Source organism: Podarcis cretensis (assembly GCF_951804945.1).
Source record: "Podarcis cretensis genome assembly, chromosome: 5".
Classification (NCBI taxonomy): domain Eukaryota; kingdom Metazoa; phylum Chordata; class Lepidosauria; order Squamata; family Lacertidae; genus Podarcis; species Podarcis cretensis.
The window spans coordinates 96,537,339-96,564,465 of NC_137174.1; the positions used below are offsets into that span (position 1 = coordinate 96,537,339).

General features: G+C 41.7%; 2 protein-coding genes across 3 annotated transcripts in view; both read right to left on the minus strand.

Moving 5' to 3' along the window:
* Nucleotides 1–14,749, minus strand: part of LOC307217042 (cytochrome P450 2J2-like) — a 35,706-nt gene extending 20,957 nt beyond the window's left edge. The window contains exons 1-4 of the mRNA XM_079978055.1: nt 13,948–14,749; nt 10,932–11,094; nt 10,240–10,389; nt 9,878–10,038 (exon numbers count right to left, since the gene is read on the minus strand). Of these exons, the coding sequence (XP_079834181.1) occupies nt 9,878–10,038; nt 10,240–10,389; nt 10,932–11,094; nt 13,948–14,115 (642 nt within the window). The 5' untranslated portion in view covers nt 14,116–14,749. The remainder of the gene's footprint in view (nt 1–9,877; nt 10,039–10,239; nt 10,390–10,931; nt 11,095–13,947) is intronic.
* Nucleotides 14,750–15,823: 1,074 nt separating this feature from the next.
* Nucleotides 15,824–27,127, minus strand: part of LOC307217032 (cytochrome P450 2C39-like) — a 28,814-nt gene continuing 17,510 nt past the window's right edge. Inside the window, exons 8-10 of one of the 2 annotated variants that reach the window (XM_079978035.1) lie at nt 19,841–20,028; nt 19,258–19,399; nt 15,824–16,046 (exon numbers count right to left, since the gene is read on the minus strand). In XM_079978035.1, coding sequence (XP_079834161.1) covers nt 15,853–16,046; nt 19,258–19,399; nt 19,841–20,028 — 524 coding nt within the window. In that variant the 3' untranslated portion in view covers nt 15,824–15,852. The remainder of the gene's footprint in view (nt 16,047–19,257; nt 19,400–19,840; nt 20,029–27,127) is intronic. The other variant, XM_079978036.1, reaches the window with a different exon arrangement.

Sequence of the window (27,127 nt, forward strand, 5' to 3'; positions counted from 1 at the left end):
TCATCAGACAGAAGCAGGAAGAGAGGAGTGGTTTTGTATATAAAAAATAAATTTGAGGCTCAGCAAATATTTAAAGATGAAGAAGGTAGGATAATTGCGGTACAAGTCACATGGCAAGGCGAAAAATTGATAATAGTCGGAGTGTATGCACCAAATGAAAGTAAAACAGAATTTTATAAAGATTTAGAAGAAAAACTTTTTGAATTTGTGGATCAGAAAATTATAATAATGGGTGATATGAATGGAGTGGTTTCAATGGAAATGGATAGGTTGAGGCCAAAAGAAAAATCGGAGGAAGGAAAACTACCTAAGACTTTTTTTTTTCAATGATTGAGAACTGTTATTTGGTAGATGTTTGGAGATTAAGACACCCATTAGAAAAACAATTTACTTATTTCTCAGACCCAAATCAATCAATGTCAAGAACAGATTATGTGTGGATATCCAGTGAGTTAACACCAAGAGTGACAAAAATAGAAATACAACCAAAAATACTTTCGGATCATAATGCAATAAAATGTGAAATAAAAGAAATGGAGGAAAAAACCTTTCGATGGAGATTAAATGAGAACCTATTGGATGATCAAAAAATAAATGAGAAAGCACAGAAAAACTTAACTGATTACTTTGTGAATAATTGTAACAAAGGAACAGAAATGAGTGTAGTATGGGATGCTAGCAAAGCAGTAATGCGAGGGTTTTTTATACGGTAGAACACTATCAGAAATAAATTCAGAGAAAAGGGGGGAAAAGAAATATTAAAACAAATAATGGAAAATGAGAAGAAATTAGTTAAAAACCCAAATAATGTGAAATAAAACAGAATATTAAAATACTGCAAAGTCAATTTGCAATGATAATAAATCGAGAAGTAGGGTGGGCGCTAAGGGCGCTTTGGAAGATGGCCGACAATACCATCTCTCCAGCTCACACGAGGTAATTAAGAGGCTAATGATGGGAGTAAATTAGCCTCAAGAATTTTCCCAGGGGATGGGAAAATGCTGCCTCGTCCGCGGTTGCCAATAAATCACCCCCAAGTTCGAACGAAGGAAGGGGTGGGGGCACTGGACAGAAAGCCCTCGAGTGAGTTTTTGGATCTCCTGGACGCTACTTCTAATGGCGATCCTGGTTGCATTGGTCAAGATAAACAATTGGAGAAGAGTAAATGCACATGTTTCGAGCAAAGGAAAGGCTGTACTGATTGCTAATTAAATCAAGCACTGAGAAACTGAGTGACGGGTTGGACTGAATAGAAGACTACATCAAAGAATCACAGCTATGTCGGTATGTTGAAATGGATCGGAAGGGGGGGACTTTTCTCTTTTTCAATATGATTTACCTAACAACAACCCCCCAAGAAGAACCGCCACATGATTGATAGCAGGTGAGATGGGAAAATAAACTGTGTGGAAACAAAATTATTAACCAAAGACTTTGTTTTGTGGAAGATCTGGAAAGGAAACGAAAGGCTTTTGGTGTGACACAGTTCTAATTGGGAACCGCCATTATGAGACAGACTTGGTTTCAAGATTTACAGTCAAAGAGGGAGAGGTGCTACGGTTTTGTTATCATATCTGAATTCCATGGCTGAATTGGCAACAACTCCCCTGGAAAGGCTGATTTATGGAGCAACTGGTCTGGGAAAGTTAATGAGCAGACGCTTGGACTGTATTTTATGGGAACTATCGAAATCGCGCCTGCTATTTGAATAGGACTTTTGGATCAGCGTGAAAACCCACACAGGACTATAATAATGTTTGCTTCAACTCGCTTGTGGAGATAACTCAGAGGTTATTAAGAAGAAAAATGATAACAGCAAGAAGATTGGAAGACGGGGTTTGTAAAGGATAACAACAAAGAGATGGAATGATGGGACTTGTGAACATCAAAGCAGCAGAAATATGAGATGATTGGACTCTTTCTGAGCTCGAAGCATGGGTACCCCCAACAAAAATTTAAAATTCTGCTAAATATTTGGAGTTTATTATGTATTGGTATAATTTGGAATTAATGTGATATGATTGGTTTGTTAATTGGAAATTTAATAAAAATTATTTTTTAAAAAAAGATAATAAATCGAGAAGTAGAATGGAATATTAAAAAAATGCCGCAAAAGAACTTTGAATATGCTAATAAATCTGGAAAGTGGTTGGCATGGCTGACAGATTTAAAAGAGAAAGGAACAGAATACAATTAAGAAGATCACAGTGGAAGGAAAAGAAATAGATAATCCGAAAGAAATTAGAAAAGGATTTGTGGATTTCTATAGACACTTATATAAAAGAGATGGAAAAAATGTTAAAAAAAATACTATTGAGACAGAAAGGAGTGCAAAAAAATTCAGACAGAAAAGAAAGACAGACTGAATGACCTAATTGAAACGGAGGAAATTAAAGTTGCTATAAAAGAATTGAAAAGTGGAAAGACACTGGAACCGGATGGATTTACAGCAAAATATTATGAAGAAATGAAACACGCCCTACTTGTGCCGCTGAAAGAGGTTATGAATAATATACTAAGAAAGGGAGAATTACCAGAAATGTGGAAAGAAGCATATATTACATTTATACCAAAACAAGATTCGGATTTAACACAAGTAAAGAACTATAGGCCGATTTCACTGTTAAATAACGACTATAAATTATTCGCAATTATGCTAGCAAATAGATTGAAAAAAATATTGAATGAGACTATTGATAAGTACCAAGCAGGTTTTTTACCTGGTAGACAGATGAAAGATAACATAAGAAATACAGTTAATATAATTGAATATCTGACTGCCAGAAATGAAAAGCAAGCGATGTTAATTTTTGTGGATGCAAAAAAGGCCTTTGATAATATATCCTGGGAATTTATGTTAAAGAATTTAGAATTAATGGACACTGGTCAATTCTTTCTAAAAGGAATAAAAGCCATAGAGAACAGAGCAAAATTGATTGTAAACAATATAGTAACAGAAAGTATTGAAATTACTAAAGGTACAAGACAAGGGTGTCCATTATCACCATTATTATTCATATCAGTACTGGAAGTGTTTTTTAAGGTAAATAAGGAGAAATGAAAAAATAAAGGGAATTTCAGTCGGTTGAAATGAGTATAAAGTGAAAGCCTTTGCTGATGACTTGGTATTAACAATAGAAGAGTCAGTTACAAGTGTGAAAAATACTAGAGGAGATAGAACAGTTTGGGCAAGTGGCAGGCTTTAAATTGAACAAAAAGAAAACTAAAATGATAGTTAAAAATATGAAAGAGGACCTGGTGGAAGGGTTGCAACAACAAATAGGTATAGAAGCAGTTAAAAGAGTTAAATATTTGGGAATTTGGTTAACCTCCAAAAATATTTATCTATTTCAAAATAATTATACACCGGGAAGGATGAAATTGTCATTTTGGGGAAGGATTTCGGCTATTAAAATGAATGTGCTACCAAAGATGTTATTTTTGTTTCAGACAATTTCAATAATCAAAGGGGCAACAATTTTTAAAGATTGACAAAAAACAATTTCAAGATATATCTGGCAGGGAAAGAAGCCGAGAATACAGTATAAGTTGTTAACAGATGTTAAAGAAAGAGGAGGCTTCGCTCTGCCAGATCTGAAATTGTATTATGAAGCATCTTGCCTCTGTTGGTTAAAGGAATGGATGCTATTAGAAAATACAGAACTGTTAGATTTGGAAGGTTATGATAATAGATTTGGATGGCACGCATATCTATGGTATAATAAAACAAAAGTCCATAAAGGATTTGGAAGCCATATATTTCGAAGATCTTTAATAGAAATATGGGATAGGTACAAAAACTTACAGGAACGTAAAACACCACATTGGTTATCTCTATTAGAAACAATGAGTGTGAAAAAGATCAATATGAGTGGGAAATGGATATCTTATGGGAAATTAATACAAAAAGAAGGAAGTAAATGGAAGATGAAACCATATGAGGAAATCAAAGAATACAGTGGTGCCTCGCAAGACGAAAATAATCCGTTCCACGAGTCTCTTCGTCTAGCGGTTTTTTCGTCTTGCGAAGCATCCCTATTAGCGGATTAGCGGATTAGCGCTGTTAGCGGCTTAGGGGCTTAGGGGCTATTAGCGGCTTAGCGGCTTAGCGGCTATTAGCGGCTTAGCGGCTTAGAAAAAGGGGGGAAAGGGGAAAAACTCGCAAGACTCGCAAGACTCGCAAGACGTTTTCATCTTGCGAAGCAAGTCCATAGGAAAATTCATCTTGCGAAGCGCCTCGAAAAACGGAATACCCTTTTGTCTAGCGGGTTTTTCGTCTTGCGAGGCATTCGTCTTGCGGGGCACCACTGTACATGAATGATTGGCTGCACTACCGTCAGGTCAATGAAATGTTTAAACAGGATTTTAAAGAAAAAGGATTTGATGAAAATAAATCAAAGTTTGAACTAGAGATATGAAGTAATAACTGTAAAAAAAAATTCTAAAATGTATAAATTGCTGCTTGAATGGCATTTGAAGGATGAGGAGGTAAAGTCGGTTATGATTCATTGGGCCAAAGATTTTGGGTATAATATACTGCTGAGTGATTGGGAAAAACTATGGAAAGAAGGTTTAAAATTTACTGCATGCAATACTTTAAAAGAAAATGTGATGAAAATGATGTATAGATGTATAGATTACACCCGTTAAATTAGCTAAAATGTATAAAGTTAGCAATAAATGTTGGAAATGTAAAGAAAAAGAAGGAACATTTTATCACATGTGGTGGGAATGTAAAGAAGTTAAAAGCTTCTGGGAAATGATATATAATGAGATGAAAAAAAAAGGTGAAATATACATTTATAAAGAAACCAGAAGCATTTTTACTGGGCATTGTAGGAAGTGATATAAATAGAAAAGAATGTAAGCTGTTTTTATACGCAACGACGGCAGCAAGAATATTATTGGCACAAAAATGGAAGCCAGAAGAATTACTGATGAAAGAAGAATGGAGGATGAAATTAATTAATGGACTATGCAGAACTAGATAAATTAACAGGAAGGATGCGAAATCTGCGGGACCAGAAATTCACAGAAGACTGGTGTAAATTTACAGACTATTTGAAAAGTAATTGTGATGATCAGACTACATTTGTAGGTTTGCAAGAAGTTTTGTGAGGTGAATTATTGGAACTATTGCAAAAATGGCTAAAGGGGAGGATGGTTAGTTAAGATCATTAAAGGCAATATGAATTTAAGAAGTGCATAAGAAGTGGTTAAAACAGTAGATCATCAGAGGTGCTGATGGAAGTCCAAAAAAAGATTGTATAAGTGGTGAAGTTTTGTGGTATGTACTATAATTTATATGTTAAAATTAATAAAAATTATCATTAAAAAAAAGGGAGATTTTGTTTGGCAGGTAAAAAAAATTATTATTTTAACAGAAGCCGGTGAGGGAGGGATGTAGAGCACAGTAGAATGGAAAGGAGAAGTGTTAAAGTTTGCATTTTGGTGGCTCGTTGCAGCCAGCAGAAGAAAAGGGGACAGGGAAACACATTACAGCATGGGTAGGCAAACTAAGGCCCAGGGGCTGGATCCGGCCCAATTGCCTTCTAAATCCGGCCCGCAGACGGTCTGCGAATCAGCGTGTTTTTACATGAGTAGAATGTGTCTTTTTATTTAAAATGCATCTCTGGGTTATTTCTGGGGCATAGGAATTCGTTCTTTCCCCCCCTTTCCCCCAAAATATAGTTGAACCCCCAACAAGGTCTGAGGGACAGTGGACCAGCCCCCTGCTGATAAAGTTTGCTGACCCATGCATTGTTAGAATTCAGGCTCGGTCAGAGGTATGTGCCTATCTCTCCAGGCACCGGCTGAATTCTTTTGACCTCCCTCCGGCGACTCCCGGCAGGAAAAACACACGAGGTCCGTTCCGGCGATTTTCCTCAGGCTGTGAGAAAAACACACCAACTGCTTCTCCTCCTCCCTGCTCCCTGCATATCCCCAGGGAGGGGAATCAGACACAGACAGAAATATATCTACATGTTTTTATTCCTGTCTTCAGCAGTCATACAGTAAAAGATGTCTGCTCTCTTCAACAAACAGAGAGAAACTCCAAACTCCACCTATGTACATCCTGTACAGGTCATATAACACACACTGAGCTCATATCCTGTGCTCAATAAGGAGAATGGACTGCCCCTTTGTTTCCATGGCAACAGTCACATACATCCTGTCTGGCTTTGCAGCCACAAGCAGCTGACTGAGCTGCTGGAGCCTTTGCTTGCTGCAGCATTGCTGCTTTAGAATAACATACTCCCCCTAAAGCATCAATGCGTGCTGCGAGCAAAGCGTCATCCAGAGAAGAAAACAAACAGTTGTTATACTTATAACACTCCCCTGTTGTTTCAGTTCCACCCTTGGAACTACACGCCACTGGTTTTACCAATGTACCTCTCTGGTTGTGTGACTTCCAAGGAATGAGTGCTTCTGCATTACCTTGGTTAGCAACTCTCTGTTGTGCCTTTGTCTCTGACTCAGACACAGCTTCAATTTGACCTTGGTCGTTTACAACAGCAACACATGCAATAGCTTGGTTGGCAAACTCTTTTGAATACCTCTTGGGTGGTACACCCTTCGTTGCTCTTTCAGACCTACGTAAGAGGTGCTGCTCTCCCTTGCTTTCTGGTTCAGCCTCTGAACTCTCTGGAGAACCAGTACTAAGCTTAATCAGTGGTTCATCCTCCTCTTCTGAGGGTCTAGTCAGCGTGTGAGATTTCTTCTCAATGACTGTGACAACTGAGCTGTCTGAGCTATCGCTGTCATCATCAGTACTACTGAACTCAATAAAATCAACATCATCATCATCAGAATCATCATCATCACCTGTGGGAAATGTGTGAACAATCACTCGCTCCTGTTCAGGAGCACTCTCTAGAAATTTTGTGAGAATCACCTTACCAGATTCAGACAAAATTACTCTGTAGAGACCCTTTTCATAACCCACAAAAATGCCTCTGGCATTCTTTACTCCACCTGGAGCTTCTGTTCTCACATGAGACCCAAAAACCTTGAAATGGGCAACAGAAGGTTTTCTGTGGAACAGTTTCTCAAAAGGAGAACATCCCAAGTCTTTTGAAACCTTTCTCAACCACGTGTAACAAAATGACATTAGCGACTCAGCCCAGTACTCATGTGGCAGATGTGAACTAAGCAATTGGGCTTCCATTCCCTTTTGCAATTCTTTGTTCACCCTAACACAGACACATCTGTTCCAAGCTTCTTCGGAAGCTGCAATTTTGTGTCTTATCCCTTTCTTCTTCAGGAACCTCTGGAAATCCTGTAAGAGAAAAATTGGCTTCTCATCTGTGCAAAGACAATCTATGTCAGCATCATGCATATTTTTAACCTTGTCACAAAACTCTTTAAACCTTTCTAAGGCTTCTTTCGGTCTCTCCAAAAGATAAATCCAGACAAAACCTGTGAAAGAATCAACACATATTAGGTAATACTTTGCATTGCCTCTAGATGGTGCTAAAGGACCAATCACATCAGCATACACCTGCTGAAATGCCCTGTCGACCCTTGAGGTGACCTGCTTGGCGTTCTTTTCAGCTACACCTGCAAAAGAAATCATGTTAGAACCACAAGAATTACATTCCATGTAATCACTTTGATCAAAAGTCAACAAATACAGTCCATCTTTCTCTTTGGCAGAAAGATACAACTCTCCATCTTTGTAGATCTCGCAGTGTTGATCATCATAGGACAGTTTTAGTCCCTTCTTGGCAATCTGCGAAACGCTGAGCAGATTGTACTTCAACTCTGGAACCAAATAAACATCGTTTATAGTCAAGTTCAGACTTTTAAGATACACAGTCCCAATTCCGGTGGCTTCCAGCTCTTGACCGTTGGCTTGTTGTACAACGAAGCTTTGCTTCTTAAACGACAAAAACAAATCCCTACGACGGGTCATGTGAAATGTGCAACCAGTGTCAATGACAAAAGCGTTCTCCACATCTGGCTTGGTTCCTTTCGACATCAAAGCCTTTGCAGGCTTCGCCTGTGACTTGGCATGACTTCTGCCTGACGCCTCAGACTTCGTGGAGCTTCCCTTGGCTCCTTTGTTCTGACGTGGCTTCTTGCAGTACCGCTGAAGATGCCCAGTCTGCCCACAATTGAAACATCGGACAACGTTCAAAGCTACAGCGTCTCCTCCAGTAGCTACAGCAGTGGGGGTGTTAGAACTCCGTTCTTGACTCCCCCTGTCCTTCACTTCCTGTGACTCCCAAGCACGCGTTGGTGCTGCAGGGATGGGGTTCTCAATCACCTCAAACAGTCTCTGATTCTGCAGCAGGGCCTTCATCTTAATAGACCAAGATGCATAATTGTCACTGGTCAAGAGGGGTGGAAAAGGCAGGCCTCCCCCTTTCTTGGCATCCATTTTGAGTCCTTGCATTGACTCTCAAACACAAGCCTCTAAAATCCAATAGCTGGCTTGTTTACACTCTGTGCACCTGGCAGCTCTAACACTGGCTGCTGGGAAAGTCCCTTTCAACAGTTCCTTTGTAAGGGCCTAGTCAAAACACGAGCTGTTTTTGCCTCTCCGAGGCACAGCCTGACTTCCAGCCCTTATCTTGAAACTGGCCTGCGTTGCTAAGCAACCACATTCCTTTCCTTGGACAGGAAAAACCACAAGAATTTCTGGAATGCAGACTCTTCTCTCTCGGAGCTGTTTTTCCCAAACGTTGCTCCCATGAAGCAGAGAATTAATCCATCTGCATTCACACTTCTAAGCCCGAAAATCTCATACCTGGGCTCCGTAGCTTGGCTTTCAGCTTCTTCTGGTCAGCTTCTAGCTGCAGAGAATCAGCCTCCATCTCAGGCTTCCATGGAGAGGGATGAATACAGTAGCTCTGCTACTCCTTGATGCAGACTCCCATGGATCGTAGCAACCGTCAACTGCTACCACTGTTAGCATTCAGGCTCGGTCAGAGGTATGTGCCTATCTCTCCAGGCACCGGCTGAATTCTTTTGACCTCCCTCCGGCGACTCCCGGCAGGAAAAACACACGAGGTCCGTTCCGGCGATTTTCCTCAGGCTGTGAGAAAAACACACCAACTGCTTCTCCTCCTCCCTGCTCCCTGCATATCCCCAGGGAGGGGAATCAGACACAGACAGAAATATATCTACATGTTTTTATTCCTGTCTTCAGCAGTCATACAGTAAAAGATGTCTGCTCTCTTCAACAAACAGAGAGAAACTCCAAACTCCACCTATGTACATCCTGTACAGGTCATATAACACACACTGAGCTCATATCCTGTGCTCAATAAGGAGAATGGACTGCCCCTTTGTTTCCATGGCAACAGTCACATACATCCTGTCTGGCTTTGCAGCCACAAGCAGCTGACTGAGCTGCTGGAGCCTTTGCTTGCTGCAGCATTGCTGCTTTAGAATAACATGCATTACAGAGAAAGAAAAGGGGGGTCATCTGATGTCTTACCTCCCCATGGCTCCAACATCATGAGGGAGCCTGTCATAGGAGCATCTGGTCACGTCCAGGGCCACAGGCTGCCTGGCTCCACCCACGCTATGCCATAGTGTAATTCTCTTCCTGAGAAAATTATTTTGTTCACCTCTGCTCATTTATGTGGGCTATAGATGACTTGTTCTGAAGGCCATTGTTCCATTTCTAGCCTGTCTTTCCTCCAAAGAGTCCCAACTTGTGGACCTAGTTTCATTACTCTCTCTTTTATATTCATGGTAAGAAATTGATTAGGCTGTAAAATAGCCCTTATCTCAGATTAGATTTAAACTTCATCTCACTTCTCCAACACTCTATCCTCTATTATAATGGAATCCAGAATGCTGAGTGGGAAATGTAAGGCCCCTGGGAGACTTCTCTGAATCAGCAGGAATGAAAATGACTACTCACAGCATGAACAAAGCTTCCTATAAATTTTAGGGAGAAATCGATGGCTTTTATCAGCTTCTGGAACTGTTCATCCTCAATAGCAAACCGGTGCCCAAAAGCCACAGCACATATCACGTTGGAGACTGAATTAGCGATGGGCAAGGAGGGGTCAAGTGGTTCTCCTGCAAAATAACATTATACTAATGTGAGTTCAGCTGCTCCTGTTCATCCTGAGAGTGGGATTTCATGGTGGCCAAGAGAAACTGCTGGAATCTCCATTAGGAACCAAGAAAAAATATCACATTCCTTTCTAAAATGGACAGAGGTAGTACACAAATATATCTTCATATGCCAGCTCAGCACCATCACCCCTCATCACATACCATTTGAACGTGCAAAAACCTCCACGAGCTCATGGGCCTCCTCTGCTATTTGCTGCTCCATGCCTTTCTTCCCCAGTCCCAGCTTCCGCATAGTAACTACACCAAAGCGTCTCTGTTGCCTCCAGGTGTGACCATTTGAAAATATATTACCTATGGAAAATCAGTGAGAAATTCTTCCTTACAGAAATTAATGTTACAATTAAGTTACCAGCCAAGAAGAAACTTTGTTTACTGAGGTTCATGCCCTTGAATGTGCAAGCTATTCAGTATCTCTCAGGCAAACAATTACAAGACGATGCAAAGTCTGCCTCAGTGTATTTTGCGGGTATCTCAGCAGAAAGAGCGGAGAGTTCAAGCCCTTCATGCAGCGCTGAGGGCCAGGGCAGTCAGTGCATTGCAACTGCAACAGGAAACAAGCTTCTACCTGCAGTTCAATCTAACCACAGTGTAGTACAATTCTGACTTCCATAAAGCACTTGTTAGAGTAGACTAATGGAAATTAATAGACCCACATTAGCCATGCCTATTAATTTCATTGGGTCTTCTCTGATAAGAACTGGCACTGCATAGAACCCCTATTTCCTGTTCAGTACAACAGTAATAGAAAACCTTTGTTCTCTTTTTCCAGACAGCCACTTAAATGTTTTCTTCAGGGAAAGTACCAGCAGAAATTCTCATTCTTCACTACTTACCTTTTCCTTTTGCTATAGCCATAAGGAAAGGAGTCTGTGGTCGGTCTTCAAATTCTTCAGAGTGGTCAATGAGCGCTTCTTTCACTGCTTGGAATCCAGACAGTATTATGAAGGGTTGATATCCTGCCCAAAGGGTGAAAATGTTTCCATATTGTTTTGCCATCTATCATTTGGGTCAAAAGAGAGAAGAAGAATGCTATGTTCAGCTAGTTATTTCAACTTAATATATGAGCTTCAGCCTTCCTCACCTCTTAAGCATCTCACTATACTCTCTTCTCTTGCCAGCATCTCCTTTTCTTTCTTTCGTTCCTTCCTTCATTCCAACCCATTTGTTTTACTCCCTCCTGCCCATGTTTTCTCTGCATGGGATCAGAGTGGCAGAGAGGCACTTCATAGTCTCCAGCCATCTGGTGACAGGCAACTAGATGAGCCAACCATTGCCAGAGGCTTCTTCATCATCACCATAAAAACATTTTGTGAAGGGATGTGGAAACTGGAGCCCACCAGATAGCGTTGGACTGGAACTCCCATCATCCCTGACCATTGGCCATGATGGTTGGGGCAGATGGGCATTGTAGTCTGGAGAGCATCAAGTTGGTATAAGCTTGGCTAGAGCACTGGGTCAGGTTTATGACCCACGGTGGGTCACAACAGCAGAGGTGTAGCAAGGTCAGGTGGTACCTGGTGCAGAATTTTTTTTGTCATCCCCGCACATTGAAATTTTTGGAGAAGCCTTTTTTTAGGCATGGTAGTCCAAAGTTGTTGAGCCACCATACAAATATGTGGTAATGAATTAAGAAGAGGATGGAATTAAGTGGTAAGCAATTAAGAAATACCTGTCTGAGTAATTTGGCTTATAATGTATTAAACAAGCAAACAAACAAATTATATATTGTCGCTTGTCTTCCCTGGTTACATACGAGCTACAAAAGTCCCATGGCTTTCCTGGGAATAGATAATGACTTCCTGCTACACTGCCGAGTGAACTTGGTGACCATCCATCTGTTGGAAGAGGAGAAGTGCATAGCATTCTGGGCCATGTTGCATCACACATGGGAAGAGTGGGAGGACAAGCTCCAGAGTATACTGCAATAAACTATTTCATCAGCTCAGCTGCTTGTTTTGTGTGGTGTCTTTCAGATTTAAGCATCCTTCATCCTGCAGATACAAACAACACATATAATAATAATATAGAAACTAATATAAAAGGACAAGAATCTAATTAATAATGAAAAGCACCAAACCATATAAAGCAGGATAATTACAGCATGGGGAGCTAGGTGAAATCCAGAAAATATACATGCCAAAATGTTGTTGCATTTTCTCTATGAGAATTGTTGACTAGTAAGTGGTAACAGGATCAGCCTGTGCACCCTTCCTGTCTCAGTGCCATTAGTCTCACAGCTGCAGCTGGTGCTTTCAAATGACTCTCTGATGCTGATTTCACAGACCTGGCCTTTTGCTCTTGCTGGGAGTATTACCTGGAGATTAGCATTTACTGCAGAGATGCAATTTGCTGTATTAGTCTTTGAATTTTTTTTTTTTTTTAGGTGTTTGTATTTCCAGTGAAGAAGATGAAGACTTTTCCAGGCTTAACATCTTGAATAGCATATGCAGGTCTGTATCTGTTGAAGTGTTGCCATGAATGAATGCAGAGTGATCTTTGTGCTCACTCTTTTTAAAATGTATTTTCTTATGTGTTTGTGGTCAGTGCTGTGGGGTTGTTCTTTTTTTAATATAATGTTCATATACACCAGGAGTTATAGCTCTAGAAGATTTGAAAGAATGGAGGGAAAGATTTTTCATGTTAATTCTCTGCTTGGTTATAAACATACGCCAAGGAAGCACATAACATGTAACAGTATACACTGTGCCGTATGAAGAGGGGGGCAGAGGGGGCAGCTCGCCCCGGGTGCCACCCTGGGGGGGGGGGTGTCAAGATGGGCCACTGCCTCCCCCCAGCTGTGGAGCAGTGAAGGGCACGCAAGCAGTCAGTATGGGCGCCACTTGCGGCATCCATATGAGCTGCTGCTCGCGCACGGTGTCCATACGAGCTGCCGTGCATGCGTAGTCTGATAGGGCTGCCGGGCTGTTCACTCCACCCCTTGGCGTACCACCCCAGGTGACGAAGAGGGTTCCTCCACCACTGAATATACAACAACTTACCTTTTCAATTGTGATACAGAAAAAGTAAAGGTGGTTGGTTTTTGCTTCCCAACTCCCGGGGGCATGGTGAGCCAGCCAGGTGAGAGAGGCAGGGAGCATAACGCCCCCTGCATGACGCTGGAATTGCGTCCTGCCCACAACACCTCCCCTCCGGACGGAGAGACCTTGCTATAGGAGAGGAATCCCTTCAGGAACTTCCCTTGACTGCTGTCTGCCTACGGTAGAGGAAATACTGAGAATCTTTAGGAGAGCCAAGATGACTTTTGGATTGCTCTCCTGTACTATTTTAGACATGTGGTTTATATACTTACGTATGTGTGTTTACCTTGTTCAATTATCAACATTTATTCTATTTTTTAGACCTTGGAATTCCTAGACCTTGGTAATTTTTTAGACCTTGGTAATTTCTGAATGCACATTTTCAACTTTTGTGTGGTTTTATACTAATGCCCTTGTACGTAACACAGCAGCAGTGCCTGGAATGAACAAATTCAGATTACCTAGTACACTGAATTTATTAAAAAATATATGTTTATTTTGTATAATTTTTCATTTATTAAATTTTTATTTAGCCACTTTTTCTTGACCTTACTACACATGAAAGTAGTTTATAAAAATTCTGTGTGACCTGAATATGAATGGCGCTTCTCTTGCAATGGAACATTGGGGGATTTTAAATTAAATTCAGTTTCAGTAAATGTAGGGGTTTCATCACATTTTATTCTGTGCTTGGTTGTGGCCATGACATTTACTGTTTTAACCCTTACTATTGTTTAAGCTTAAATATCATAGTTGTTAAGGGAAATAGGTAAAACAATTGTTCATATTAGACTGAGTTAAAAATAAGTACCTTAATGAAAGTATCATCACGAAGCTTCACCCCAATCCGCCACACGCCTCCAATGAGAGGAAGCTGGAGAGGTCCAGGAGGATAGTGCCTATTTGACCAGAGCTGTTTCAGGAAGTGCAGAATCAGAAGAACCACCAGCAGGACAATAAAAAATGCCCCTATTTCCATCCTTCTCTTGCTTTCTCTTTCTCCTTGAGACTTTTTAGGATGCCTGGTTAAGTTCAACACTCTTTCTCTAAGGAGATCTTGATTTCCTCAGAGAAATCAACATTTCTCTCTCTTTATATACTCTCTTATTAAAAAGGAATAAGTGTTCTGACACTATGTCCAAGCAGCCTTGGAATGTGATCCCAAGTCATGTGCTACAGTCAAAAACTATAATCATTTTTCATGTGTCACTCAGATGATTGGAAGTCTGATTAATATGAATTGCAATTTGAATTTTGGCCAGTGTATGACTGATTTGTGCTAGAAACATTGGGAAAAGATGTACCATACATTCATGAAATAAAATTGCATATGGAAAAGGCCCGGTGCAAATGCCCATGTGAAGCCCTCAGCCAGGACCTCATGGCAATAGCCCTTAAAATAGCTATTAATGATAAATTAACACATGCTATTAAGGTAAGACAGGGAATATGCAGGAGACACGGAAGGTGTTTGTAGAATGTGTGCTGCTAAAACAGAAAGGGGTCAAACTATCGCAAGAGGTGTTTAAATTTTGGGAGGTTGGATAGTTACAATGGAATGGTCTTGGGGGTAGGGTGCACATTTTTATTCTTATTTTTTTATTATCACTTTGTCAAAATAAATTATTATTATTATTATTATTGCTATTACTGTTATTAAGTACTAATAATAATAATAATAATAATAATAATAATAATGATAATAATAATAATTTATTATTTATATCCCGCCCATCTGGCTGGGCCTTCCCAGCCACTCTGGGCGGCTTCCATAAAAACCAAAAATACAGTAAAATCACACGTTAAAAACTTCCCTGAACAGGGCTGCCTTAAGATGTCTTCTGAATGTCAGGTAGTTGTTTATCGCTTTGACATCTGCTGGAAGGGCGTTCCACAGAGTGGGCGCCACTACCGAGAAGGCCCTCTGCCTGGTTCCCTGTAGCTTTGCTTCTCGCAATGAGGGAACCGCCAGAAGGCCCTCGGCGCTGGACCTCAGCGTCCGGGCAGAATGATGGGGGTGGAGACGCTCCTTCAGGTATACTGGACCGAGGCCGTTTAGGGCTTTAAAGGTCAGCACCAACACTTTGAATTGTGCTCGGAAACATAATGGGAGCCAATGTAGGTCTTTCAAGACCGGTGTTATATGGTCTCGGTGGCCGCTCCCAGTCACCAGTCTAGCTGCCGCATTCTGGATTAGTTGTAGTTTCCGAGTCACAACATTTCTGCAGCATTAAACTTCGGAATTTGCTCCCAGAAGATGTAATGATTCTAATCAACTTGGATGGCTCAGAAAAGGAATCAGATAGGTTCATGGAGGGTAAAGCTATCAATGGGTACAAACCACAAGGGCTGTGTTCTGCCTACGCTGTGGCTATGGATATCACTTTCTGGAAATTGTAAGTGAGGAGAGTGCTGTTGCATTCAGTTTCCCTTTTGGAGGCTTCCCACAGACATCTGGAGGACTAGACAGGGCCTTTCTTGCCTGGTCCAGCAGAGTTCCTCTTATGCCTTCGTACTTTTATTAAGAAACAGCAAAAATAAATGTGCAAGCAACTGACACCTTCACATGGCCAACAGCATGCTGCCATCCGGTTTGAATATTGTGAGATGGGTTTTACACTAAAAGGAAAAAAGTGTCTATTTTAAGCAATGACAGAAGTTTGAGTAAAGTAGGACTAGAGGGACACTGAGAGGGAAATGGTGCTTTTAAACAAAATCAGAGGTTTGCATTGCAACGGGGAATAGCACAGAGTTTATAAGGATGGGGATGTGTTGTAGCCCCTAGTAAAGGCTCTTGATTGAGTTCTTTCACTCCTTCTGGCAGCTGGAAGCTGAATGTTCTCAGCAGGCTGGTCAGGAAGATGAAGATTTCGATCTTTGCCAGCTGCATTCCCAAACAAATGCGAGCCCCTGAAGAGGAGACATGGGAAAGTCAGCAACTGAGTAATAATTTACATTTCAGTGTCAATTACTTCGCAGCTATAAAACATGCTGTACCGTATAATACTTTGGAGAACTAGACATAGTAAGGAAAGTGAAATAATCAAGAAGACGAAGACGAAGACGAAGAAGAATTTGTTATTTATACCCCGCCCATCTGTCTGGGTTTCCCCAGCCACTCTGGGCAGCATCCAAACGCAGGGGTGCCCAATATCCCCATTACTTTTTATATCGGTCCTGGAGGTTTTGTTAAATATGATTAGGGGGGACCAGCTGGTGAAAGGGATTCAGGTCGGAGCCAGACATTACAAATTGAAGGCCTTTGCAGATGACTTAGTATTGACCTTGCAAGAGCCAGACACTAGTACCAAAAGAGTTTTAGAATTAATTCAAGTATTTGGTCAGGTCGCAGGATTTAAGTTGAATAAACAAAAAACTAAGGTACTGGAAAAAAACTTAACAAATGTTGAAAGAGAGAGATTCCAAGAGGAAACTGGGTTAACGGTGGCAAAGAGTGTAAAATACCTGGGGATTAACATGACATCTAAGAATGTAAACTTATTTAAGGATAATTATGATAAATGCTGGACAGAGATAAAGAAAGATTTAGAAATATGGTCGAACCTGAAGCTTTCCTTGTTAGGTCGAATTGCAGTAATCAAAATGAATGTATTGCCTAGAATGTTATTTTTGTTTCAGACATTACAAATTGTTGATAAATTGGATTGTTTCAAGAAGTGGCAGAAAGATATATCTAAATTTGTCTGGCAGGGCAAAAAGCCCAGAATAAAGTTTAAGATACTTACTGATTCTAAAGAAAGAGGGGGGTTTGCCCTGCCGGACTTAAGATTGTATTATGAATCGGCAGCTTTCTGCTGGCTAAAAGACTGGCTACTTCTTGAAAATGCAGACATTCTAGACTTGGAAGGATTTGATAATAGTTTTGGTTGGCATGCATATATTTGGTATGACAAGGTTAAAGTGTATAAGGGTTTCAAAAATCATATTGTTAGGAAAGCACTTTACAATGTTTGGATTCGGTATAAGGATTTACTGGAAAATAAAACTCCCAGGTGGCTTTCACCAATGGAGGCTAAGGAGGTAAAGAAACTCAATATGAGAACTAATTGGCCAAGATATTCTGAAATTCTAGAACAAGAAGGTGGTGAATTTAAACTACAAAGTTTTGAGAAAATAAAGTCCAAGGTACGGGATTGGCTCCATTATTTTCAAATAATGGAGGCCTACAAACAAGACAGGAAAATCGGTTTCCAGGTGGAGAAATCGAAATTAGAAACAGAATTGTTAGAACCCAATACTAAGAATTTATCAAGAATGTATAACTTGCTGTTGAAGTGGAATACAATAGATGAGACAGTGAAGCCAGCTATGATTAGATAGGCACAGGACATAGGTCATGACATTATGTTTGCTGACTGGGAGCAGTTATGGACCACAGGTATTAAATTCACGGCATGTAATGCCTTACAAGAAAACATTATGAAAATGATTTACAGGTGGTACATGACTCCAGTCAAGCTTGCGAAGATTTATCATTTGCCCAATAACAAATGTTGGAAATGTAAAGAGACTGAAGGTACCTTCTTCCACCTTTGGTGGACCTGCCCAAAGATTAAGGCCTTCTGGGAAATGATTTATATTGAGATTAAGAAAGTACTTAAATGCACCTTTCATAAGAAACCAGAGGCATTTCTCTTGGGTATGGTCGGCCAGCTGGTGTCGAGGAAGGATAAAAAATTCTTTTTGTACGCTACTACGGCAGCAAGGATTCTTCTAGCAAAGTATTGGAAGACACAAGAGCTACCCACGCTGGAGGAATGGCAGGCAAAAGTGATCGACTTTATGGGACTGGCAGAAATGACCGGCAGAATCCGCGACCAAGAGAAAGAGACTGTGGAAGAAGACTGGAAGAAGTTTAAAATATATCTTAAGAGCTACTATAAAATTGAGGAGTGCTAAAATGCTAAGGGAGAGGAAGACGTAGAATTACAGCGGTAAATTTTGTTTGATTTAGGGTGAAATTGAAAAGGAGAATGAATTTATATTTAATTGGCTAAAAGGGTTGTTGAATAATTGTTAAAAATAAAAGGATGCAAAGAAGGGAAGGTATGGGGAAGTCCGAGAAAAGAGGCTTATGGAAATAAGGTTAAGAAATTATGATTTTATGTGTTTGTTTCCATGTTGTTTTTGTTGTGTTTGTTAAAAATTGGAAAATTAATAAAAAATTTATTAAAAAAAAAACAAGCGCATATTAAAAACATGATATAGCATTAAACATTAAAAACTTCCCCAAAAAGGGCTTCCTTCATTTGTCTCCTAAAAGTATTATAGTTGCTTATTTCCTTGACATCTGCTGGGAGGGCGTTCCACAGGGCAGGCATCACTGCCGAGAAGGCCCTCTGCCTGGTTCCCTGTAACCTCACATCTTGCAGTGTGGGAACTGCAAGAAGGCCCTTGGAGCTGGACCTCAGTGTCCGGACTGAAGGATGGGGGTGAGGACGCTCCTTCAGGTATACTGGGCCAAGACCCTTTAGGGCTTTAAAGGTCAGCACCAACACTCGGAAACAGAGTGGGAGCCAATGTAGGTCTTTCAGGACCAGTGTTATATGGTCTCGGCGGCCACTCCCAGTCACCAGTCTGGCTGCCACATTCTGGATTAATTGCATTTTCCGAGTCACCTTCAAATGTAGCCTCACGTAGAGTGCATTGCAGTAGTCCAAGGGGGAGATAACTAGAGCATGCACCACTCTGGTGAGACAGGCTGTGGGCTGGTAGGGTCCAGGGAGTCCTCCAAACCCACCCGCCCCCTGTCCCCCAAGAACAGTACTTCTGTCTTGTCACGATTCAACCTCAATCGGAAGTGGGATAGTTTAACTGCAGGCTCATAGTTTCATAGCAGGCTAAATTACATTCCATGAAAAGAGGTGGGGGAGCTTTAGCCTTGTCACCTGAAAAGAATTTGGATGGCATCCAGCAGTGACGTGTGAAAGGGAGCAACCCTGGTGCTGGCAGTGTTACCTCTCTCAGGGACAGGGCAATGGGGTGGCAAGTGTGAAGTGTGAACCCCATAAGGGTTTGGGTGTCATTTGATGTCATTTCCTGGAAGCCAACCAATAAGCATGTCTATAGACCACAACTCAGCTTGCACTTTTGCATTCACCTGCACCAAATGGCAGATATTCATCTCTGTCCACAAATTGTCCATTCTTGTCCAAGAAATGATTCGGGTTGAACTCTGCAGGAGTCTCCCATCGTGTTGGATCAAGAAGAACAGAGCGCAGATCAAAAAGAACGGCAGTCCCCTGCAAAGAAGAAGGAAATAACTGGGAATGCATTCAGATCAACACATTCCAGGATTCTCCCTCACTCTCCCAGGACAAATCTTTGCAGAGTTCAAACTGAATTGAAACTCAGGGTTTTGGGGGGACAGGTGGGTATTTAACAGTGGCCATATTCATCCTCAACTTTTTTCTATTTTTTAAAAAAATTCTATACAAGTAGAAACACAGCAGGGCCTCCCCCAACATCTGTTTCAAAAAGGCCTCGCTGAGACCTTTGGCCACTGCATGCTCCTCTGAGGTGCCACATGGCACCAGGAATAGCACTAGTGAAACATGTCTGCAGGTGGAACTCCTGTTTTAGACTACACAGGAAGTTCCTGCATGGCTGAGGGCATCTCTGAATATGCAACCTACTCATAGACTCTTGGGATACAGGCGTGCAGTTGTATCACTCTTCTTTACCTTGGGAAAGAGAAAACCACGCATCTTCACATCCTTTGTACATTGCCTAGGAACCCCCATAAATAAGGCATATTTAAAGCGCTGCATTTCATGAATCACAGCATTGGTGTAGGGCAGTTTCTTCTTATCTTGATAGCAGATTGTGTGAGAAGAACCTAAAGCATCTTCTATTTCCTTGTGGACTTTGTCTGAAGAAAATTACGGAAACAAAAGTTTTATTTTGAATATATAAACTTCATTCTCCCCCCAGTACTTGGCATGGACAGTGTTAAAGGGCTAGAGCGGTAGCCAGAAGATCAAATGGAAAACAGATAATCCAAAGTTTGTTTTGTTTAAAGGGAACTGCGTAACAAGGAAGATTAGGAGCCTCACCAATTGTTGGGGTGGATCTACACACAGGGGGGTACTGGGACCACTATAAATAAGTCAGTAATTAATTCGTTATAACAAAAGAAAGAAAAAGCTATGTAAAAATTGCATAGAAATTTCTTTTAGTCTCTGGCGCCATCTGGTGTTGCATATTTATAACGCATTGAAAACTTTTCTGTCTAATGTAGCTGAGTTCTTGGCAGTGGCGTAGGGAGGGAGAGGGGGCTCACCGCTCCGGGTACCATCTTGAAGGGGGCGATATTTGGCATGGGGCCCCTCACCCCACGACTCCCAAGCCAACGCTGACACAAGCGGTACAGTATCGGCAAGCACTGTCCCCCTGCCTGCCTCCCTGGCTCACTGCAAGGCGGGTCTAGTCCTGCTCTCCCTTCCCGTCTATGTCCCATCCATAAAGGCTCTTGCGGGGGTGTAGCTGCAGCTACACCCCCCCACACACCATCACACCCAGAGCGTCTTGCCTGAGCATGTTGCTTTTGGTTTCCCCACAGTCCTCATTTAAAAGCCTGCCACGCGCAGTCCAAAGTCTTTGCTGCTTTTGTTGGGGGATTCAATGAACTTTAAATCATCCCATGAGTTTTACTTGGCAAACTGGGGGGGGGGGGTGAAACCCTGAGAATTTTCTTTTTTTGACTTTGCACTCCAGTACTCAAGGGGTGGTGGTGGAAATGAATTGCTGAGAGGAGAATCGCATTGTTCTGTTCTTTGTTTTTTTTTTTTAACTCTGGGAGGAGTGTGGTTTGCTACCCACTTTTGTTTTGCTTTTTTCCCTCTGGAAGTGTGTCCCAGTGATTTCCTGCGTTTACTCCCGAGTAAGCAAACTTTAGATACAACCCAGTAAGTTTTGCTAATAGGAGAGGAAAATACATATTCCCCCACAATGCAGTTTTAGCTGTTTCTATTGTGTCTCTAGACTCATCCTCTCCTGTGTATTCTTCTGCTTCTTTTTTTAAGCACCAACCACTTGTCTTCTGGAACACGCTGCACTCCGTTCATCACTGAGTTGCCCTTTTGAGTTAATTCTCTAGTTCTGTGATGGCATGTGTGCATGTGACAAGAAGAACAATGTACATGTTTCCATGCTACAATCACACATTACGCTTCCTGCTGTTTCATTCATGCATGCCGTTCAAACTAAGATTGAATGGTGCTTTTTTCCATTGCCAGATGAGAAGGACACTTTTCAGAAAGCTTTTCACTGTGACTCCAGAAACACTTTATGGAGAGTGGATTTGGCCCATATTGGATCTGATGTGATATTATAGATTGCTGAGAGAGAGAGAGAGAGAGAGAGAGAGAGAGAGAGAGAAGACGATGGTCCAGGGCTCCTGTCCATCGCTCTGAGCATGGGCATAGCCGGGGGGGGGCAGTGCCCCCCCCCAGATACACAAAAATCATTATAAAGCCGGTAGCACATGTGAAAAGGTTCTAGCAGTCCTGGTGGGCCTCTTCTTCAAATTTCAAAGAAGGAAACAAATAATTAGGACCATCGAAGAAAAAACAAGGTTTTTGGGGGGAAAACATTAAGGATCTCGGATTGGAAAGCTCACAGGCACCAGGGGCAGGGCCAGGAGCTCCCTAATAGTACAAGATGGCACTGAGAATTTACTCCTGGAATGTTAATGGTTTGAACTCATGTCCAAAAAGAAACCAAGTTTATCATGTGTTAGCAAAACAGAATTTGGACATTAAATGTCTGCAAGAAACTCATGTTACTAGACTTCATAGAAAAGTCCTTCAGAATAAGAGACTTGGTCAGGAATTTATTTCATCTGACAAAGTGAAGAAAAGACGAGTGGTTTTCTATGTAAAAGAAAAATGGAATCCTAAAATGATGTTTAAAGATGATGAGGGAAGATATATTGCAGTAGGAATTAATGCACAAGGTGAAAAATATCTGTTGTTGGGAATTTATGCACCAAATGATGGCAAAGCAGAATTTTTTAAGAACCTGGAAACAAGACTTCTGGATTATCTGTATTACAAATTGGTTCTGATGGGGGACAGTAATGAATGCTGTCAGATTACCAAACGCTTTTTTTAAAAATGGTGGATAAATTTGATCTGTCAGACATATGGAGAGTGAGAAATACAACAGAAAAAGACTTCACATTCTAGTCAGATGGAAATCAATCATTTTCACGAAGTGATTATTTATGGATATCCAGACACTTTGTTCCCAGAGCAAGTAAAACTGAAATATGTCCAAAGACTTGCTCTGATCATAATGCAGTGTTTTTGGAAATGAAAATATTTCTGCAGGGATCCTACAGATGGAGAATGAATGGTGATTTGTTGAGGAATGAACTGATGATTGGGAAGGCCAAAAAATTCTAAAGGATTACTTTGAGACAAATATGAATTCTGAGGTGGAAACAAGAGTCGTTTGGGATGCAAGTAAAGTGGTGATGAGAGGATTCCTCATACAACAAAATTTGATTAAGAAAAAGATACAGAAGGAGAAAAAAGATAATATCCTGTCTCAATTAAAAGATAAAGAGGAGAATTTGAGATCCAACCTCAAGAATCAGCAGGTCCAAAAGGAAATTAAAGCTTTACAGATTCAATACTCTCAGATTATAAACCAGGAAATAGAATGGAAAATAAGGATGATGAGACAAAGGAATTTTGAATCGGCAAATAAATGTGGAAAATTGCTTGCTTGGCAGCTAAAAAAGAGACAGAAACAAAGTACCATCACTAATATTGTATCAGAGGGAAAGTCTGTGGAGAACCCTGCAGAGATAAGAAGATATTTTCAGAAATATTATAAACAGCTGTGCAAAAATGGAAAAGAAGATAAAGAAAAAAATGAGCAATTTATGAAAGTAAATGGACTGCAAAAAAAATTACAAGAGGTTGAGAAGGCAATAAATCAGATGCAGTTTGGCAAAGCCCCAGGCCCAGATGGTTTGTCAGCAAAGTTTTATAAGACTTTGAAAGATTGGCTTCTTCAGCCACTGATGGACATAAGCTGATGACAAGTTCAACATGAGTCAACAGTACGATGCAACAGCAAAAAAGGCCAATGTTATTCTAGGCTGCATCAGCAGAAGTGTTGTTGCTGTTGTTAATTGAATTTATATACCGCCCTATACCTGGGTGTCTCAGGGTAGTTCACGGAATAAGAAGTATAGGGAAGTCATAGTCCTACTCTCTTCTGCCTAGATCAGACCACACTTGGAGTCCTGTGTCCAGTTCTGGGCACCCCAGTTTAAAAAGGAAATTTACAAATTGGAACGTGTGCAGAGGAAGGCAACCAAGATGAAGGGTCTAGAAACCAAGCCTTATAAGGAACAGTTGAGGGAGCTGGGTGTGTTTAGCCTAGAGAAGAGGAGAGGAGAGATGATAGCCATCTTCAAATACAATGGAACCTCGGGTTACAGATGCTTCAGGTTACAGACACTTCAGGTTACAGATTCTGCTAACCCAGAAATAGTACCTCAAGTTAAGAACTTTGCTTCAGGATGTGAACAGAAATCGGGTGGCGGTGGCAACACGGCAGCTGCTGGAGGCCCCATTAGCTAAAGTGGTACCTCAGGTTACGAACAGTTTCAGGTTAAGAACAGACCTCCAGAACAAATTAAGTTCTTAACCCAAGGTACCACTGTACTTTAAGGGCCATCACATGGAAGATGGAGCAAGCTTGTTTTCTCCTGCTCCTGAGGGTAGGACTCGAACCCATGGTTTCAAGTTACAAGAAAAGAGATTCCACTAAACATCAAGAGCTGTTAGACAGTGGAACAGTCTTCCTCAGGAGTTGGTGGGCTCTCCTTCCTTGGAGGTTTTTGAGCAGAGGCTGGATGTCCATCTGTCATGGATGCTTTAGTTGAGATTCTTGCATTGCAGGGGGTTGGACTAGATGACCCTATGGTCTAGTCTGTGGCTGAGGCATTGCTTTTGGTAACATAGGCAGCTGCCTCATGCCTAGGGGTGTCCGGCTTTCTTGGGGGTGGTGGCTCTCATTGACAGATTTCAATTTCAATGTTGGGGGGGGTTGACAAAAAAAATTCTGCACCTGGTACCTCCTGACCTTGCTACGCCTCTGGTTCTTGGTATGGCATGAGAATGTTCTCTCAACATCCAAAGCATTCAGAGAGAAAGGAAGAAGTAACACTGAATTTCATGTTGTTGATACATTATAAAAACTGAATGTGCTTCGTAAGGAAGAATGAATCTGGTAACATGAAAGACAGAAGGGGATATGTATGGTCCTGGCTGAATATTGGGAGGGGGTATATTAAGGATAACATCTTAAAGTTTCACAGGTATAAGGTTCACCCTCCTCCAGTACTTAGTAGCGATAGTGTTAAGGGGGACAGAGCAGTAGCAGGAAGATTCAGTCTGGGAAAATGGATATTGTCAAGCTTTCTTTCTTTTTTTCTTTTTTTCTTTCCTTAAAGGAGCAGCATAACAAGGAAGACAAAGAGTCTTCATGAATCAGATAGGTAGCCGTGTTGGTCTGCCATAGTCAAAACAAAATAAAAAAATTCCTTCCAGCTTCTCTTTCCAGTCTATTTCTGAAATTCCTTTGTAATAGAACAGCTACTTTGAGATCTTGTATAGAATGTCCTGGGAGATTGAAGTGTTCTCCTACTGGTTTCTCTGAAGAAGAGAAGCTGCTGAATTACAACTTATTACCAAACTTAAAACCATGGAGAGACCTGGTCTGAACAAAGACATTGGATTATTATCTCATTATACATGACAAAGCCATTTTTCACCTTCTCACCCCTTGCTTTTTCCTGTAAGACCTATTGCAGTCGTTAAGAGTCGTCAACAGGCTCATCACAGCTATCTGCCAATCACCCAATCCCACCACCCTTCTGAGTAATACCCCTCCCCACCTTCTCAGTATATAGAAGGGTCTGGTGACTTCTGTTTCAGTGTATCTGAAGAAGTGTGCATGCACACGAAAGCTCATACCAAGTACTAACCTAGTCGGTCTTTAAGGTGCTACTGGAAGGAATTTTTTTATTTTGTTTAGTCTTCATGAATGATTCTGAGTCTTGTGCAGTTTGAAGAGAATGCTGGGGTTAAAGAAGATTATATAATTACCATTATTATTCAGAGTGTTGAGAACGCATAAAGGAAGACAAATAAGACAAATAAGTTGTATTGGAGGAACTATGATTTGAAACTATGATTGATGGTTATATGGTTAGATAAAGGAAGAATAACTCAACTTAAATGTCAGGGGACTGCCATCGGAACAAGGGAGGGAGGCAGGGGCGCCACTGGGATACAGGGAGCCACAAAACTTCTGAGGAGCAGTTCCTCGTCCAGCGGTGGGGAAAGCCACACCTCCAGTGGAGAAGAGAGGGAAGGGGCCAGCCAAGAGAGGAAAGGGCTCGAGGATGCTGCTGAGAGCCCTAGCGCCTCACTTAGCCCAGCTTGCACAGGGGGGTGAAATGCAAGGAGGGGAGGAGAAGGCTTGGGGTGCCAAAGTTCTTATGTTGGGGGAGAAGCCGGAAGGGGCCACTCCCGGATTCTGCAAGTGACTAAGATGGACATGAACTTTTTAGATCTGCACTGTAAATAGTTTGCACAATAAAACCTGTAAAAGACAGGTCAGAGTCCTGCCAGCTTACTCACAAGCAACCACCACCAGCACCTGACAGCAATCTGGAAGTCATTGCACTTGCTTGCTTGTAGCAGGGAAGAGCAGCACAATGAGTCTAGAGAAGGGAAGCTGGAGGATCAAGGAGCTGCAGGCAGAGGCGCTGAGGAAATTGTGGCATGGAATGTAGCGGCCGTGATGCAGAGGAACGCGGAGCTGGAAACGCACATCGCTGACCTCACAGCCAGGCTGGAGGAGCACAGACTGCAGGAGCAGCAAAGCAAGGCAACTCTGGTGGGGAGAAGGATTCCAGCACTGGTGAGTATATTTGGCGGGAACCCCCAAGAGTACCTTGCTTTTAAGACTGAGATTAAATATTCCCTGGACTTGCAAAAGAAGGAATTTGCCAATGATGAGGATAGGGTGGCATGCCAGTTTCATGCTCGTGAGGTCGAGTTCCTGGGGTACTGGCTGTTGGATAGGGGACTTGCCATGGATCAGGAGAAGGTGAAGGCTGTGTTAGACTGGACAAGCCCCAAGATGAAGAAGGATGTGCAAAGATTCCTAGGCTTCAGAAATTTCTCCTGAAAGTTTATCAAGAACTTTGCACATTTGTTGGTGCCTATAACTGATTGTGGGAAGAAAAAGTTTCTGTGGACTAAGGAGGCGCAGCAGGCCTTTGAAAGCTTAAAGAAGGTCTTTGTGTCAGAGGAGCAGCTGTTGCATGTGGATCCTTGTGGGTGAAGACAGATGCTTCTGACAAGGCCATCGGGGCAGTCCTGTTACAACAAGACGCAGGGGGAGATTGGAGATCTTGTGCAGAACAATTCGGAGCAAAATTACACCATTTATGACAAAGAATTGCCGGCCATTTATGCGGCTTTTAAACAGTGGAGACACTTTCTAATTGTGGTGCAGCAGCAGATCCAGGTGTGGACAGACCACAATAACTTGGAACACTGGCACACCGCGCGTGTGCTCTGTCAGAGGCAGATTCGATGGGCGGAGTTTTTTTGCCAATTTTGACTTTAAGATCCACTACGTTCCTGGAGAGCAGAACGTGATGGCAGACGCATTATCCAGGAAGCTGGAGTACATGGAAGATGAAGGCCCCCCCATGGCCAGACAAATGTTCCAGCGGAACAAATGGACCTGTGAGGGAACATTGGCAGGGGAGGCAGAACTGGTTAGACTCACCAGAGACGATGATTTTGCTCAAGGGAAATTTAGGGAGCTCAAGGAGGGATGGAAGCAGATGAGGGCTTTGAGGAGAAAGGGGGGTTGTTGTTCTACAAAGGGGCACTGTATGTACCGGGAGAACCCTTGCGGATCAGAGTCCT